We start from the raw sequence: 19,442 nt of genomic DNA, 5'->3' as shown, positions 1-19,442 counted from the left end.
ACTTCTCAGAAGTATAAGTTCCCCAAAAGCAAACAAAAACCTTCTCTGAAGAGAAACCGACATTTTCTGAAACCAGTGAAGCTGAGCCGGGTCCATGTAAACGTCCAATGATCTGAAGTATTCCAAGTCTACTCAGGCCATCTTCACTGAGACTATCAGCGGCAGCCAGGTCTTCACAGACATCTGATCGAGTGTGACCCAAAGTGGTCATCACAGCAATTAATCTATTGAAACCATTATGATATTCAATATCAATCGTGTTCATAATTTCATGTTTGTTAAAGCTATTTACATCAGTTTACTCATAAGTCATCACTGTTATTAGAAACCCAGCAACATGGAAGATATGTATTAACATCAGTATGCAGGAACTCTTGAATCTATCAAACAACAAAACTGACAGACATGTTCCTGTCAACAACTGACTTATACTAACTAAAAACATAGATTCGACTTTCAAGAAGTCCTCTTTTATTTGAACACTCTTTGTGAACTAGCACCATTCTGTTCCAAACTTAAACGCTTGTTTCATCTGAAGAAAAAGATGAAAAGAAGAATATCTGAAGATGGAAAGTAGATTGAAGATTGAAGAAAGAAGATTGTCAGTAGAACGGAAAGCAAGTGTAGGTATTGTAGGTGCGATCACATCAGCACCAATGGAATCAAAATCAGAAAGTGTCACAACAGATCAGCCCATCCTGTCTACAGTGGACCCGATGCACTTGAAGATGGCAGCATCCAGCATGTTCAAATCAACAGTGGAGATGAAATATGTCATGACTGAAATTAGAAGAGTTAAGCGGCTGCATCTTAGCTTGAATATGAAGCAAAGAAGCATCAACTTCTGGAAAAATTTAACTGTCACATCAAAGACTGAATCGGGTTGGGAATCTCAGAAGAGTTTACACCCTTTTAAAGGAAAGGCATCTCAAGATTCTGACAAGCTGATGGAAGAAATTTATCAGCTAAAGTCAAAACCTAAGGCTGCAAGATTGGATGGAAAAGCTTTTGTACATCAGCTAAGAATACTGAGGAAGAAACTGCAAGAAAAATGGAATGACTTTGACCATCACATCAGCACCGAGAGATCACTTGAAAATACTATTGAATACTTGCAAATTACTTTTGAATGATATTGAAAGTGAGAAACTGCATCTATTTGATTTGAGAGCAGAAGTTTCAGCACTCAGACTAAGCTTTGTGTATATGGCCTTCTCAATAAGAATGTCATCCTTGAGATAGTTACCACAGTTATTAGTGAAGTTGCCATATTATGTGGTAAAACATCCATCGATAGACTCTACTGTGAGGGCTATGAATAAAAGAAGGTTGTTATTGTCTCAACTTCAAGTATCTGAACAGCTGTCAACAAGGGAGAATGTCAGCTGAGTGATGAGATTTCAGACAAATAAAAACACAGTAGAGGTGTAACAGTAGAGTGAAATCCACGACAAAAATGGCAGTTACTGGCTTCATTTATTTCTATACTCCAGCAAAACTTCTGTTAGTCAGTGTGAATGCTGCATGTCACCACATATATGTATACTACCGACAGAAAATAAGGGAACCAAGAAATTGAATGTAGATGACTTTGACTGTGACAGGGTCCGTTATCGTGGCGTATCTCCCATACGCAACATCCTATGACAATGGAATTTCGCATAATGCATGCCCAGCACGTGCTACACGTGCACACAGAAGTTAACTCCTGTAAATGTACTGGAGAAGTCGCAATCACTAATGCAATAGAGATTGACACTTACTGACAGAAATGCCTCCGAGGCAGTATCTCGGTGAAGCAACAAAATGGAGAATTGTGGGGATGATAGAGGGGGGGACATCATTATGTGAAGTTGCCAGGCAGATGGGTAAATCAAAAAGTGTAATTTCACGCATGTGGGATAAGTACCGTCAAACGGGTGGGGTTGCAACGAGACCTGGGCGTGGTAGACCAAAATCAACGACACCACGACAGGATCGTCTCATTACGTTAATTGCTCTATGCGATAGGTTTAAATCGGCCCCTGCCATCAATAGAGAATTCTGCACACTCACTGGAAGACGCATTTCAACCTCAACCCGTTAAAAACCGACTCTATCAAGCTCGTCTGAAAGCAAGACGGCCTTTTAAGGGTGTCACCCTTTCAGCTCACCATAAGCGCCAAAGATTGGCATGGGCTAGGCAGCATCAGGGATGGGCTATGCGCCACTGGCGTTACACCATGTTCTCTGATGAGTCAAGGTTTTGCCTACGATTCACAGATGGCAGAAAACGTTGTTGGCGTCTGAGCGAGGAGCGATATGCCAGAGCAGCAATTCTTGACCATGATCGATATGAAGGAGTTAGTGTCATGGTGTGGGGTGGGATTACACATGACAGACGATCAGATTTGGTCATCATTAACGGAGCCATGACTGGTCAGCAATACGTTGACCAAATATTGCGTCCTGTTGTGGCTCCATTGGCTGGAGTTATCGGCCGAAATTTTGTATTCCAAGATGATAATGCCAGACCACATCGGGCCCGAATTGTCTCCGCTTATCTCCGACAAGAAGGTATCCAAACATTGGACTACCCCTCTAAGTCCCCAGACCTGTCCCCAATTGAACATCTCTGGGACGTTCTTGGTCGACGGGTGTACGCCAGGGACCCAGGACCCGCCAACCTGGCCCAGCTTGGTGCAGCTCTCCAAGAGGAATGGCGGGCAATACGGCGGGCAATACCACGGGCAACCATCCAGAAATTGATTAACAGCATTGTTACAATAACTGGCACTGCCCGGTTATCAGTGTGATGCACGGAGTTCTGGCATGTTCGGATTATAAACTGTAAGATACTTCCGGTTTGATAAATGGCTGACAGCCGAACCTCGCTATCTCTCTCTTCCTTTCTTCGTGGGCTTTACACCCCCACGCTATATTGAAACATGGTGGCAGCGGATTCAGCAACGAATCTACCCTCCCGGTTTGTGTTGAAACCCTTGTTTCATTGACAATTAACTATCAATTTTACATGAACTTAACATTCTACCGGTGCGTGATAGCGCGTGACCTTGAGTATCTGAAGTGAAAACCACGTGGGACAAGTGACATGACTTTAGTCACGAATATGGAGCTTACTTGTGTTATCTGATTGAACTGGTGATATTTGTGCAACATTATACTACTATCTCACTCTGAAAATATTAATTCAAGAACATTGCATGAACTTTCTCTGAAAATTGACAATGTCGTCTGCCGAATCAACGGAAGGCACTTCTAGCCAAAGCGTGGCACCCGTCAAAAATGAAGTGAGTCATATCAGACCGCCTGACCCTCTAAAGTTAGCGGATGATCCGGTCAAAAACTGGAATCTATGGAAGCAAATGTGGGGACATTATTGTGTAATCACCGGGAGGAGCGATGATACTAGCGACAAGAAGATATTCAGATCGTATCTAATCTCTACCATGGGAGTAGAAGGACTACAGGTTTACAATTCTTGCGATCCCTCAGAGAATGATGCAGTGAAGGACATTATTGAAAAGATAGATTCTCATATTCTAGGGGAAAGCAACGAAACTTTTGAGAGATACAAATTTAACACAAGGACCCAACAAACAAACGAGAATGTTGATTCTTATGTAGCAGCCATAAAGCAACTAGTGAAAACCTGCAACTTTTGTGACTGCCTTAGAGATTCTCTTACAAGGGACAGAATAGTCCTAGGCATATCGGATGCAAATACTAGGAAACGCTTGCTTCAGGAGCGCAAGCTAACACTAGCTAAATGCATAGACATTTGTCGAAGTCATGAAAACACAGCTTCTCAGTTGAAAGTTATTACAGCAGCACAGTCAGAAGTCAACCAAGTCACAAGACAAACACAACGCACATCACGTGATCACAGAGACAAGAAACAACATCTCAGACAAAAGCATAACAACAATAACAGAAGCACATACAACAGTCAAAGGTCAAACAACTACCAGGGACAGCAACCTCGTCTAAACACCTGCAAATTTTGCGGCAGAGAACATGTATTCCGCAAAGAAAGACATGCAAACTATGCAAAAGACAGAACCATTTTGACATATGTTGTACAGCCAATCAGAAACCTGTACATGGGGTTCAGGCTCAAGAAAATTGCTCAGGTGATTGTGACCAACCAGAAGATAGTTATGTATTCACTCTCTCACAAACACAAGCAGAAGATGTTAACAAGGTTAAGACACCAGACAATGATCTCATACTAGCCGACATGGTGGTTGAAGACAAGAACACTGTGACATTCCAAGTTGACTGTGGATAGACAGTGAACATTATCCCTATCAAGTTTGTGGACAGTGTATTACAGAACAGTGAAACACAGTTGAGAATGTACAACCAGACAATCACAAAGCCACTAGGAAAGTGCACACTGATGATCACCAACCCAGAGACCAAGTTAACATATGACATTGAATTCCAAGTCATCAAGGAAAACCTGACACCTCTTCTCAGCAGGAAGTCAGCAGAAGAAATGCAGCTCATCACGGTCAACTATCACAACTTTCAACAAATCAACGCCATCACCACAGAAGATATGCTGGCAAACTTCAAAGATGTTTTCGACAAAGGCTCCCAAGGTACTTTTCCAGGAGTTGTTCACCTTCATGTGAAGGAAGGAACTATGCCGTCTCAGTGCCCACCAAGAAAAGTTCCCATTGCTATAAAGCCCAAGCTGAAGGAAGAGCTTGATCGGATGGTCAAGCTGGGCGTGCTAGCACCTGTTACAGAGCCTACTGAATGGTGCTCTCAAATATCTGTACAGGTAAAAAAAACGGGACAACTACGTGTGTGCATTGATCCCAAATCTCTCAACGATGCTCTGCAACGGGAAATATACCCGTTACCAACTATAGAAGATGCACTCCCAGAGATTGCAAAAGCAAAGGTGTTCAGTAAAGTTGACCTGACTCACGGCTACTGGCACTGTGTACTTGACGAGGAGAGCAGCTATCTTACCACGGTTATAACACCCTTCGGGAGATACCGCTGGTTACGACTTCCTTTCGGAACCAAGGTTAGTTCTGAGATATTCCAGAGGATGCTGCACAAGAATCTGGAAAGACTAGAAGGTGTTTTCTGTGTAGCAGATGATGTGTTGGTGCACGGAGAAGATGACAAAGCACATGACTCAAACCTCCAGAAACTACTTCAGAGGTGTAGTGAGAGAAACTTTAGACTGAACAGAGTAAAGTGTGTTTTTAAGACTGATCACATTGAATTCTTGGGACATGAAATAACTGCAGATGGACTGAAACCAGACAAGAAGAAAGTTGAAGCAATTCTGGATATGGAAGCACCAAATGATGTTGATGCAGTTCGCCGCCTACAAGGAACTGTCAATTATCTGGCTAAATTCCTCCCAAGACTGTCCGATGTAATGGAACCAATTAGAAGGCTCACCCACCAGGAAGTTCAGTGGGAGTGGACTGATGAACAAGAGACAGCATTAACAGAAATCAAGCAACTTCTCACTGAGGCACCTGTGCTGAGGTACTATGATCCTAGGGTGGACCTACATATTGAGTGTGATGCTTCCAGCCAGGGACTGGGCGCAGCCCTGCTACAGGAAGGTAGACCACTAGCCTATGCAAGTAGAGCACTATCCAACACTGAATGTGGTTATGCACAGATTGAGAAAGAATGTCTGGCCATTGTTTTCGCTCTGGAGAAATTTCACCAGTATACATTTGGCAGATCAACAATCATACATTCAGATCACAAACCTCTTGAGGCTATTCTTCGAAAACCTCTCTACAAGGCACCCAAGCGACTTCAGTCCATGATGTTGCGACTCCTACAGTACGACATTAACGTGGTGTACAGACCCGGGAAGCAGATGTACTTGTCTGATATGCTCTCTAGAGCATACATCAACTCCATCACTCGAGACAACAAACCGGATATGTTCTCAGTGGTGAATGCAGTTGGGCACCTGAGAGTCAGCCCTGAAAAAATAGAAGAATTACGAAAGGCAACACAGGAAGACGAGACAATGAACATTCTCAAATCTGTAATCTTCAAGGGATGGCCTGAAAGCAAGAAAGACTTACACGAATCACTTGCTCCATTCTTCTCTGCTAGAGATGAATTCACTGTCCATGATGGCCTGGTGTTCAAAGGAGAACGCATCGTTGTACCTGAAAACATAAGAACTAGAATCAAATCACTCCTTCACTCATCTCATCTTGGAAAAGAAAGTATGCTGAGAAGAGCGAGAGAGTGTGTGTACTGGCCAGGCATGACTGACCAGATCAAACAGATCACAGAATCTTGTGATGCTTGTCAGACCTACTGTAAAACACAGCAGAAAGAATCTCTGATAAATATCATCGCCAATCATCCGTGGGAAGTAGTAGGGACTGATCTGTTCACGTTCGAGGATCGTGAATACCTTCTTACCATTGACTATTTCAGTGGATTCTGGGAAGTTGACTATCTTCCATCGACTACCTCCTCAGCAGTGGTTAAAGCATTGAAAATTCACTTCGCAAGACATGGCATTCCGAACCAGCTTATCTCGGATAATGGTCCACAGTTCATCAGTGAAGAGTTCTCATCATTCACAAAAGCATGGGACATCATCCACTGTACCAGTTCTCCAAGACACCCGAACGCCAACGGCAAAGCTGAATCTGGTGTGAAAGCGGCGAAAACCATGATGAGTAAGTGCAAGAGATCCAAGATGGACCCTTATCTCTGTTTGCTTGAGCTCCGGAATACTCCGACCCAGAACACCGGGACCAGTCCGAACCAGAAACTGTTTAACCGCAGGACGAGATCTCTTATGCCAATGTCAGAACAACTGCTGAAGCCTGGAGATAAGAGTGACTACCTAAACAATCGCAGATTGATTGAGAATGCCCAGAGAAAGGACGCACAGTCTTACAACCGTCATGCAAAAGATTTATCTCCCCTGGAAGTTGGAGATATTGTCCGCATAAAACCACATCGTCTAGGACAGAAAGAGTGGGAGAAAGGAACTGTGACGAGACAACTAGATGAACGTTCCTATGAGATTGAGAGTGGGAATGGTTCTTACAGAAGAAACAGGGTTCACTTGAGGAAATCAAGTGAGACTGATGCTCCTACACATAAGCCGAAACAGCTAAAGGCAGTTGAGTCTGGTGTAAGGCCAGACGTCACACCTGTGACTCAACATTTGACACCTATGGTGTCACCCAAACCTGTCTCAGTGCCTGAGACCAACACACCCACATCGCAGGTAAAACCCATACCTGAGGTTCCAGACAGCCCGAGGCGATCTACCCGACAGAGCAGGTTGCCTGCATACCTCAAAGACTTTGAGGTGTCCGTGAAGTAAACTGATGAACCTGAGATTCAAGTTCAAACAGACTGTTAATTGATAATTGTGTTCAGTGTGTAAGGATTCTTCAAAGGACTCAGATTTGACTTCACTTACAGGATATCATTTCAGTTAAAAAGCAATAACTCTTTAAGTTCATTAACTTTCATCTTCATTCTTAAACATTTCACTCATCACTAGTATAAGTGGTGATTTGAGTGGCTGTTCATTTGTACGTTCAAGTTTAAAGTTTTACAAAAAGGGGAGGATGTTACAATAACTGGCACTGCCCAGTTATCAGTGTGATGCACGGAGTTCTGGCATGTTCGGATTATAAACTGTAAGATACTTCCGGTTTGATAAATGGCTGACAGCCGAACCTCGCTATCTCTCTCTTCCTTTCTTCGTGGGCTTTACACCCCCACGCTATATTGAAACAAGCATGCCATCAAGGTGCCGTGAATGTGTTGCCCAACATGGTGGACACACCAGATATTGAACTTGACGCCTAAAATTGATTTAGTGGCAGTGGTGTGGAATTACTATGTCCGACTCGTCCGACTCGGGAAAAAATTGACACTGACAAGTCAGTTTTTACAAGTTAGTCGTCCGCGGACAAGTAAATACCGAATCTCATTCATTCGTTCCATTAAAATACAGTGTGCCAAAAATTAATGTCCTAGATCAAATTCATTCATCAGTCCCCTCCCGCACTCGTTCTGACGGTCACGAATATTAGTGTTGTAATAAATTGTGAATGTCAACTCTTCTCTGGTTGGCTGGATTTCATAACTTCCTGGGAATTCCTTGGTAGAGAACCAGTCAAATCAATTGTTACTATAAGGCACAGTCGCGTTGACAAAATCGTGGAAGTGATCCCTCGGCTATTTCTGAGAATTCGATACGATGCAGCATTACGATTGGCTGAAAGTTATATCCCTGATTAATATTCATGAGCTCATTCGCGAACATTTGTCAAACTTCCGCTGTCAGGGAAGCGAATGTTGTATGAAAAATGGACAAGTTTGTAATACGATCAACACCTGGTCACAGAGAACAAACCCTGAGTCGATCAAGTGAGGAAGCTGGCTCTAGTAAAAGAAAATCTAAATCAGAACGCGACCGTGATTATGATAAAAAAAGAGTTAGAAAATTTCAGTCAGGTTGGCTGCACGAATTCACGTGGCTCAAAACAGATGACGATGACAATGTATATTTTTGCGAAATTTGTCGTCTGTACCCTCAACTTGCAGACACTACCTCTGGACTGTATGTTGGAAAATCAGTTGACAGAAAGGACACGTTAACGGCCCATCAGATGTCTGCCAGACATATTTCGTGCTTGTCAAAATTTGAAGGCCAGCAGAAGAAAAACACGACTGACGGCGCGCTGTCGAAAGCCTTTTCAAAAGTCGAAGAAAAGGAAGTTGAGCGATATAAAAAGCTTTTTAACACAGCATTTGCGGTTGTAAAACACGGACGCCCATATACCGATTATCCGTTTTTATGCCAAATTCAGAAGAAAAACGGACTTGAGCTGGGAAATGACCACATCGGGAGGGATGCTTGTGTAGATTTTCAGAATGCTATTTCTGCTGTTTTAATGAAAGAAACTGAAAACCACATGCAGAGTGTGAGATTTGTTTCAATTATGAGTGATTCCAGTACAGACTCTTCTGTTATTGACCAGGAGGGTATATTACTGCGTTATGTGCATCCAGTCAGTCATGAACCAGTTACTGCAGTGGCAAGTATTGAGAAGCTGGAAAATGCCAGAGCTGAAGGTGTTGTACAGGCAATTAAAACAGGTGTACAGAAATGTGGCTTTGATCTTGAAAATACTCAGAATAACTCTCCCAAATTAATCTGTGTGAATTTAGATGGAGCAGCAGTTAATATGGGGGCCAAGAACGGTGTTGCTAAACAGCTGAGTGACTTAGTGGACAATAAAGTTATTATAACTCATTGTGTTGCACACAAACTGGAACTTGGTGTGTTGGATGGCATAAAACACATGGATTATGTAAAGAAATTTGAAGACACAATCAAGAGAATTTGCAAATTTTATTCTTATTCTCCAAAAAGGCGACAAGAACTTCAGAAACTGGCATGTTTTTTTCAAGAAAATTTGATCATGTACACCGAGATCAAGGCTATCAGGTGGGTCTCTTCAAAACTACGAGCGCTGAAAGCAGTTTGTGCAGATCTACATGTCACTGTCTCTCATATGGAACAAGTGCTGTCCACATCCAACAAGGCAGATGAATTAGGCCAGGCACGGGCCATACTCAATGAATTGAAGCAAGTGAAATTTGTCAAGTACATTCACCTCATGACTGATGTTCTGTCTGTCATTACAAAAACCTCTGAACTGTTTCAGACCAAAGATCTTCTTCTCTTTGAGGTTAAAGAAGCCATTGATACCCTGTACATGAAGCTACTTGCTATGTCAAAAGAACCAGGAGAAAATTTGTCCAAGTTCTACAGTGTTTTTGACAAGGAATCTGCCCTGTTTGATGGGAAGCTAAAACTCACTGGCCATCTCCCTGTCTTTGGAGAGGACAAAGATGTTCATGATCTACTTGAAAAAGTTGCCACATACATTCTGAACAGGTTTTCAGATTTGGGAAGACCCCCTGTCTCCAACTTTCAAGTGTTTGACTTCAGGACCTGGCCATTCAGTCTTCAGGACTTGAGCACTTATGGGTGCAAGGAAATTGGAACTCTCTGTGATGAATACAGTGACATCTTGACAGACGAAGAAAGATCCAGCATTCCCTCCGAATGGCAAACCTTGAAAGTACAAGTCTCAATGCAAAGGAAATCACACCCCCTGGCAGTCTACACTTCCATTCTGCAAAGACAGGAAGAGAGTGTTAAACACATTCTGGTCCTGTTAAACATGTTGGTAACTGTTTCACCTTCGACAGCTGCATGTGAACGCTTGTTCTCCAATATGAATTTTGTGAAGAATTCGTTCAGAACACGCCTTACCCAACAAAACCTTCAGAACCAAATGCGTATCATTGTTAGTGATACACAACTTGAGGACTTTGATCCACTTCAAGCTGTTGAATTTTGGTTGCAATCTGGACATAGACACATAACTCACAGAAAGCGTCAGAGGGCTGCTACTGTAGTTCCTACCCAAGCCAGTACAGCAAGCTGTTCTGATGTGACAGATCAGGAATCTATCCAGCCTTTTGTAGATGCCATTGTTAACACACTGGGTGGGGAAGACATTGCCAGGCAGAAGCTAAAAGACATGGCCAGTGATTCAGCTAAACAATGCCTTATTATGTGAAACCTTGTTAGACAGAAGCTGAAAATCATGGCAAGTCATTCAGTTAAACATTGCCTGATGATGTGAAGTTACCATAGAGACACTTTGCTAGACAGAAGCTGGAAAATAAAGAAATGATTCAGCTAAGTAGTGCCTTATTACAAATATGTGATATTCAGTTTAGCATTGAGTTACATTGATAGACAGAAGTTGGAAGACAGCAAGTGATGTAGCTTATTGTGTGACTTAAATACTTTTTGATCCAGCCTATTGTGTGACTTAAATACTTTGTGACATTGCAAGACAGAAGGTAGAAGATACATCTGTGCTGGCTGCTTCCATTAGGTGAATGGAAGTTCCTAATTTCAAAGAATTCAGAGATTTAGTGACTGTGTTGCAAACAAATTCATTAAAATAAAGAACTTGTGCAAAGTAAACGTGTTTGATGACCTTCAACAATGTATGCCATAGTATAGTCAAGGTAATGTTGATTTAATTGTAGTTTTAACTGTCATAATTCGGACAAGTAGAGTTTAGCTGCGGACAAGTGGATTTTGGCACTTTACTTGTCCGTGGACAAGTGAATGAAAACTGTATTTCCACACCCCTGAGTGGATATTTAAATCAGTTTCAAATTCACTATTTTTTCATTAGTTCCCTTTTTTCTTGTCGGTAGTATAATATCAATCTGAAGTCCACTCTTCATAGTGTTGCTACATTATGTCAACGCTGGGTACATTTTGTGTATGAGACAGAAGCATTTTAAGGGAAAATAAAGTTAAGGGGCCAGATAGAGCAGTTTTTCTATACATACATGAAGTTAAATGCTTCCATTATTATATAAATGTATGAGAAGACAATTTGTGTAAATTAGAAAAACAGATTTGCTAATGAAGTGAAATCTTTACCTATGGCGATGTGGTGCCTTTTCTTAAGTCATACTTAAGAAGGAATGAAATTAGTCTGGGGTGAGTCGGTCAGAAGCTTTGTTGAGACAAACCCGTCTGTCTCATACCTAACTGGCATATATCCTGGTCATTTGGGAACTGTACACTCTGGGAGTAGGACATAGGTCATAAAAGCAGGTGAGGACTTTCTCTTGTGTTGCTAAAGTCAGGGGAAGAATAGATTTATCAGTGTCAAACTGAGCACAGATTTGTTTTTGCATTACTTACTAGTATATTTGAATTACTTAGACCTGACCGATGTTAAGACCAGGCAGTTAGATAAATATTAATGAACTGGTAGTTTTATCTGTGACTGGGAAAAAGGGGCGGGAAATTACATCATCCACCATTATCGTTGTTAGTATTAATCCAGCAGGGAAGTTGACCATATCAAGTGACAGGGTTGAACATTGTATCTCTCCACATTGCCTTGAAACAGGTTCGTTTTTGTATCTCTGTCAGAGGACTAACTAAATAATCTCTGAAAACATTGTACATCACATCTGTAGAAATACTTCTTCATTGCTGTACTTTGTATTGGGTGCTACTTGTCACTTTGTTAATTTGAAATAGAGATTTCAAACTTTACAGAGCTGTCGTCATCATTTATTCCTTACTTTAGTAAGATTAGTAGCTAGAAGTAGGCAAGGTAATTTACCATAGTTCACATTCCACAGTAACAAGAAGGTGCCACATTCTTTTTCAGAAGAAGTCCTCCTTGAGTTACACATTAAATGCCCATTTTAAAATGCCTACGACAGTTGTAACAATATTTCACTAATATTTAACAAAACGAAAACTCATTTTGTCTTGTGATACCATCCCCACAGGGCCATTCACTGGGCCAACTACAGCCAAGAGCAGGTAATTCTCGCCATCTACCTCGTACCTCACTTTTCATGCTGTCCTTGTTACAGTCCGTTCACATTCTTCATTGAAGCCTACACTATTCCTTGTATAGAGAAATGAGAGAGATGGGATCAAATTCTGCATGTATGGTTCCTCTTTTATCGCATGGGCGCTATTAGGAATCTATTTATTACTCTTTTCATTCATATTATGCTGTAACTTTGTGTGGTGTCCGGTTTCCAGCCATGTGGTTGGCAAGATGGTGGTCGGTATGGTGCCTATGGTCACTCTTCCTAGCTCCATGAGCATGGACAGAGGGGATTACGAGACTATATTTCAATATTAAATGCATTCTTACTTTATTATCTCATGTTTTACAGAGAGGTGTTGGTAAGTTATGTTGACTACTTCCCTATCCTCTACAAATTACTCTAGTTTGCACACGTGTATTTGCTATTGGTTCCTCATTTAGGAGTAATAGCTTTATTTAACAGTTAAAAACCACCTGTGCGTACTATTGTTTCTGCTGAATATTTGTGTGTAGTATATACGTTAAAACGGACCTTGCTACTAGTCATAGCTGTTCTGTTTTTTCCAGTTCAAAAGGTGCGCCACCTGTAGCGCTATTCTGCCACCTAAGGACAGGCATGAAGTATGTCTCAGATGTTTGGCGGAGGAAGCCCATGATAAGCAGGGCGGTGAGATATGTCTGGCTTTCTCCCCCTGCACCTTAAAGACAAGGCCCACCGATACATTTTATACGTCCTTGATTCTGGCAGGGTGGGGCATATGGGTGCAGGAGCAGCCATCTAAAAAGGCAAAGAAAGATGCGGCAAAGGAAGGATCTCTGCACCCCGTCCTGAGATTGCACAGCCCTTAACTCTAGAACTAATCTCAACTTTACTCCAAAAGCAAATGGTTACGGTTCACTCACTTATCTCGGACGTGATGTCCAGTCTCCGGTAAGAGATCGGCGTCCATTCAGTTGCAGGGGTGTCTACACTTTCAACTTCAGCTCTGGTGTGGGGATATCTGCAGCGGATGAGTCAGTACTAATTGGTACATCGGCAGCCGACCACTCAGTGGGTGCTGTATCTCAGCCTGAATCTCAGCTTTGGGTACAGGTTTCGCGGGTACTATCCCCCCTAGTTGGGTCTAGTTTGCCCCTCATGATGCCGACGTCTGTGCTGGGGGATTGAGAGTGGGGTGTTGCCGCACTGAGAGAGGTGCAGGGTCCGTGGCATCGGGCCGCTCGACTCTGATTGTGCCGCTCTTTCTTATCGATTCCACAGAGCTGTCTCTCGACACAGAGATATTGCTGCTGGGGGATCGGGTTGAGGAGACCATGGAAGAGGAGGAGGATCTGAGAGGGCCAAGCGAGTCATATTTCTCACTCGGTGCTTCAATGAGGCAGGTTTGGAAGCGTATCGCTTCTGTCCTGCCTCAGGTAGTCATCAGCTTGGAGGTGCCAGACCCTGCAGAGTTCAGGCCTCTGGGTGAAGCGTTCATGCCGCCAAGTTGGCAGATACCCGACTCCGTATTTTGCCTTCTATTTTGGCCGAGGTTATCAATCCTCTCCAGTCAGGTACCAGGTCCAGGTTCTATTTACCTGAACTGGACCGTCGGTATCTGATGGAAGACTCCAGGTTGTATAATCCCCCAGTGGTTGACGACTGCATTTATGCGTCGGTCGCCCTGGGGGTATCTCTGGCAGCTTGTTATCAAACAAGGGCGCTGGCTGCTGCCTTGTATTGTTACGTGTGTGTATTTTCTGTATATTTTGGTATTAATTAAGTAATAATTATTATTTGGTCACATTTAGTGTTTTGAATAATAATTATGATGGGTCACATTTCGGTAAATAGATGGTCAGCACTTTAGGATTCTGGTTTTCAAGAATTTATCTTCTCTTAGTTTTCTATGTGTTTACTTCAGGGAGACTTACTCGAGGGCATTCTCGTGTTGACGATGGCAGTAAGTGTTCATACTTTCGGGAAACGACTGAAAGTATATATAAAGGCTAGTTGCCAAGCTGTGACGGACACATCACTGGAGTTACATCATCGTCATCCGTCAACGCCTTATCTACATCTTCCGCTTTAAGACAGATCTCTGTTTACATTCTGCATAGTTGATTCTCTCTCGCACTAAGACTTTGGTGAGTTTGCTATGTTATATTTTGTGACCCACTGACTAAGATTTTGTCTCTCTTGAATTGTACTTGAAATCAGTATTGAGAAATTGACTTGTGACCTTGTATACCTTGCTCTCGTTGCATAATAATACATAATTTGAACGTTTATGACTTGTTCTGTTTTGCTGGTTCACAAGGGGATTTCTTTCATCGTTTATCACGGTAAATTCTTAACCGTAACAGTATATCTAATGTTACGGCACTTAAGTGTGCATATCACTCTTTTGAAAAGCAGTGCCGTAATGCAGCTCAGACTTCAATGCTTCAGCTATTGGCTGTGGGCAGGGCAGAGGATGCTGCTGCTTGCTTGACCGTCGCACAGCAGCTGACAGAGGTCCAATCTCATCTGGCACGGGACTATCAGGATCTCAGATCTCCGTTGTCTTTGGCTTTCAGTTGCACAGTATTCACCCGCTACACAGCAAGCTCTACTGTCGCTTCCCTTTAGAATGGGGTCTACCCATTTTCCTGGGGCAGTGACTGTAGTTTGAGCAGTCGGTGCACTGCCGAAGTTGGAGATTCATTGCCTACTGCCACACTCTCTGTGGGTGGGTGGCTGGCTTTCTTTCTGATGGAATGGGAAAAAGTCACCTCCAATCCCTGGGTCCTATCCACACCAAGGGATGGCCACTTATCACAGTGGAAGCGAGACCCACCCACCCATTTATGGGATCCGTTGCACTCCAGTGTCAGCTGTTCCATAGGAAGCGGAGGTCCTACATGCTGAGGTCCAGTCATTACTGGTCAAGGCAGCCATCGAGATGGTTCCCTAGGACAGGATCAAGAGGAATTTTATTCCACTTATTTCCTTGTCACCAAAAAGGACGGAGGGTTCAGGCCTATTCTAAATCTCAAAGGCCTGAACAGCATGTTGCAGGTACCATCATTCAAGATGGAGACACTGCAGTCAGTGATCTCAACTGTCGAAAAAAATCTGTCTGTTCTGGGTGATCAATCAGCCTCGAACCATGCCTGCACATCAATGTGCTAGACCAGAGAGGTTTGGAGCCAACCGAGTATGTTTATCCGAAGAAGACAAACATTCAGGGAAATGTGCTCAGTTGGGACAGACAGTTCTCACCAATGTGCAGAGTCGTGATTCTCTAGCCGAATGAGCTTTCGACATCACGATTGTGTTTATATTTTCCTGGTGGTGGCATACAACTTTTTACCCCTTCTTATGTTGGTGATGGTATTTGACTTGTGGGGGAATTTTAATTGGTTACAGCGTTGACATACACTATTATCCACTGTTTATATTCCCGGCACTGTTTCACTGGTTTGGGGGGATTAAAATATTTTTGTAAAATATTTATTGAAATATTGTTACAACTGTCATAGGCATTTTAAAATGGACATTTTAATGCTATATATGTACCCCAAGGAGGACATTCTTCAAAGAATTCATAACCTCTACCGGTTTGTATAATTAGCCATCCTCAAGGCAGTAAATGTGTCCTTACCTTGAGGGAAACGGCAAATAAACTGGGAAATTCAAGCACTGATACATTCAAAGCCATCCTTGATGACTTGACAGAAACTGGAAGGAGGGACACTGAGGCTGGAAAAGCTATTTCATCAAGAATATCTGCAACTGTGTCAGATCAAGCAGCAACATAGAAATGGTTTAATGATAATCTCCATGACTCCAAGACCAATATCACGCCTTAGACCAGTTTGAGGAAATGTCACAGCAGGAACAGTCAAGCTGCTCAAAAGAAAATAATTTTTTTCTGGGGACTTAATCTACTCCTCAACTTTGCTGAGGTCACAAATCATGTCCTCAAGAGGTATGAGGCTGCATGTGAGGAATTCACAACAGGACAGAATTAAAATAAACATGGAGAAAGTGGCAGTGTCCGTTTTGTCAGGACAACATGCGAGGATAGACGAAAAGTGGCACATACAGTCATTTCAAGGATTATATATATGGCAAACTTGGGGAAAATTTTCACCTGGTAATAGAGTTAATATCCTCTTCCTCAGTGCAGGATTCATCTATTACTGCAAGGATCTCAGTAGCTTCAGTGGACTTCCTTGAACATTTAGGAATAGACGCCTGCAATCAGTCCCTGATGATACTAAGGAGCCAGAATATCCTGTAGCATCCTGTTAGGATTCACTGCCTTTTATGAAAGGAGAGCACATGCTATTCCCAGAATATGTTCCTGTCTACAAAACTACTACTGCAAATGTCCAGTACACAAATCCATACTGGTTAAAATGGCATGATACTGTCCTTCAGAAAATCATGAAGAAAGAAAAAAACGATCCCAAAGTACTGCAGCTTACATTTGCTACCAGAGCTATATATATGTAGAAAGTTGTAAAGGCACACATTCCAAGGGGAGACAGAAAACTTTGTGCCAAAACACAAGTCCTCTGAAGCTGTGTAGAATTCTTCACAACCTACCAGAGCTATATATATGTAGAAAGTTGTAAAGGCACACATTTCAAGGGGAGACAGAAAACTTTGTGCCAAAACACAAGTCCTCTGAAACTGTGTAGAATTCTTCACAACCTGACTGCCCACAGACCAAATGCATCACTGTTGGCACATGAAGCATGGGTGATGTTCTCTTTGAACAGAACCCTGGACTGGTTTAACAACAAGCAGGTACATGAAAGATGAAAAGTTGCTGCTTAATGCAAGAGACTGTAGCAAAGATTTAAGATGAGGAAGGATATAAAAAGGAAGTGAATTCTTGCTTTGGACAAAAAAGATTGGTATGAGTCAGCAAAGAGAATTAGACAAGGAACCACTCACCAAAGATATGGTTTATTATGGATTATGGCAGACAGCAGAGGTTCAAGTCTACAGAAATGCTGTAACTTGGAAAACTTACAAAGGCTTTTTCTACTCAGCTGAAGTTCTGTAAATGTCCTTCAGAAGCAACATGATGACTGGACTCTGTTGACACTTCAAAACACAAAGCCTTTGCGGCACTATGCTGAGTTATGCAGGGATCTCAACAAGAGAAAACATATCACAGTCCGTTTGAGACAAAATGATACCAATGAATTGCAATCTTACACAAAATCAATTACACGTAAAGAATCAAACCAACGCAGAGTGCAATAAAAATAAACAGACCAACTCTAGAAAAAAATTGCACAATTTTTGTCACAGAAGTAACAGGACAAAAGTCATCAATATCTCCACAATGGCAAAATACTCTTCATGACCAGTTATGATTACAGTATGTCAAATTTTTCGGTGGTATTTGGTGTGTGAAGTATTGTAAGGTTTTACAGTACTACATCTATATTCAGTTGAAATCAAACTTGTTGCCATGGAAACAAACACAAAAATATTTACTACTGGACTTGAGAAGGACAATAGAGAGAGAGGTGGTTGGTGGTATCATAAGGGTTGTTTAACCACTGAGTCCACAATACCATTACTTGAATGGAAGATCTAAAATGTCCCTGCTAACGTTAAAGGGGATCTTGAAGTCCCACTACAGAGAAGGCAGTGTCACAGATTTGTAGTCACAGTTAGGTCAACTGTCCCAAAGATCCCCAGAGGAACCACAAGCCTATCTGCTTAAGGCCTTGGATCCTAAACGGCTTATGGACCATTTTGCAGACATCATGGTGTGATCTGAGATTTAATCAACACTGATTTGCAAGTATCAGGCCTTCATAATAGTAGCATCCTATACTTAGGGTTTGTGGAATTAGATCATAGCAGTAAATCTGCAGTTGCTCATGTGTTAATGTTACCTTTACTTGTAACAGATTCCAAGGATGTTAACCAACCTCTTGCAGGGTACAATGTAATTAAACTGTACATGTTGGGTGTAAATGACTGTTCCTCTGAAATGCCTGATTGTTTGCTAATTTCTTAACTCTATCAAAAGGTATAATAAGCAATGTTGAAAAGTTGGTTCAAACATTAAAGACACACTTTTGTATTGAGTTGATGTTATGTTACAGACATTCATTCAGTTGCTCATTAAGATTTAGTCAATCAGGGCAAGAGTTACTTGTTTGTTTACTACAATGGTGTTATTGATAATATCTTCAAATAAATCATTTCAAATCTTAATTCTGTGTCATTGTTTCCAGGTGTATGCACCATGATACGTTTTGTATCACAGGTAAAATATTGCCATATTGACAAAGTGAATCATCCCAGCCCTAGATTCAACATGTGGCAGTCAGACAATGTTGAGATGAAATAGCTCTTCCCAATCTTGCATGTATAGCAAGTGAAACCTGATATCAGCCATCTCAGATTATTGCCTTTCACACTCTTTGCTGGACATGTGCTTGGCCTGCTCTTCAGTCCTTTTGCATATGCTTGTGTCTTCACACAGATATAACCTTTTAATCTTTTTACGATGAGAATGATAGTGTGTTACACTAATGTAAATTGATGGAAAAAGAAATCTGGCAAAGATCCCATCTTTCTGTGCAATGATGAGCCCTGGCTGTGCAAACTGATGCAAAAATTTGCAGGATCAGCCCTGGCTGTGTTCAGACTGATGCACAAATTCACAGGATCAGCCCTGGCTGTGTTCAGACTGATGCACAAGTTCACAGGATCAGCCCTGGCTGTGTTCAGACTGATGGACTAGCTGACTGCCTCAGTGTTCAGGATCAGCCCTCACTGTGATCCATCTCAGCCACATACTGATGCCCCACCTCAGTGTTCAGGATCAGCACCTCACAGAATCAGCCGTTGCTGTGTTCCATCTCAGCTACACATCGATGCAGCAGCTCACTCAGCTCTTGATACACCTCATGTGACTCACCATGTGTGACTCTCAGGATGGACAATGCCTGCAAAAGAAGGAAAAACATTTTCAAATATATCAATCAATACAAGCC

At 42.1% G+C, this 19,442-nt stretch overlaps 1 protein-coding gene across 4 annotated transcripts in view; it reads right to left on the bottom strand.

Moving 5' to 3' along the window:
• The window catches only part of LOC137273738 (histone-lysine N-methyltransferase SMYD3-like), a 71,669-nt gene that overhangs the window by 11,935 nt on the left and 40,292 nt on the right, over positions 1 to 19,442 (bottom strand). For 2 of the 4 annotated variants that reach the window (XM_067806551.1, XM_067806552.1), the window contains exons 13-15: positions 19,367 to 19,394; positions 6,081 to 6,167; positions 5,754 to 5,975 (exon numbers count right to left, since the gene is read on the bottom strand). In XM_067806551.1, the coding sequence (XP_067662652.1) occupies positions 5,803 to 5,975; positions 6,081 to 6,167; positions 19,367 to 19,394 (288 nt within the window). In that variant the 3' untranslated portion in view covers positions 5,754 to 5,802. Of the gene's footprint in view, positions 1 to 5,753; positions 5,976 to 6,080; positions 6,168 to 17,370; positions 19,395 to 19,442 lie in introns of those variants that run through there. The other 2 variants (XM_067806554.1, XM_067806553.1) reach the window with 1 other exon arrangement.

Source organism: Haliotis asinina, chromosome 2 (assembly GCF_037392515.1).
Source record: "Haliotis asinina isolate JCU_RB_2024 chromosome 2, JCU_Hal_asi_v2, whole genome shotgun sequence".
Taxonomy (NCBI): Eukaryota; Metazoa; Mollusca; class Gastropoda; order Lepetellida; family Haliotidae; genus Haliotis; species Haliotis asinina.
Note: the sequence above shows the minus strand (reverse complement) of the source record. Positions and strands in the feature narration are given on the sequence as shown.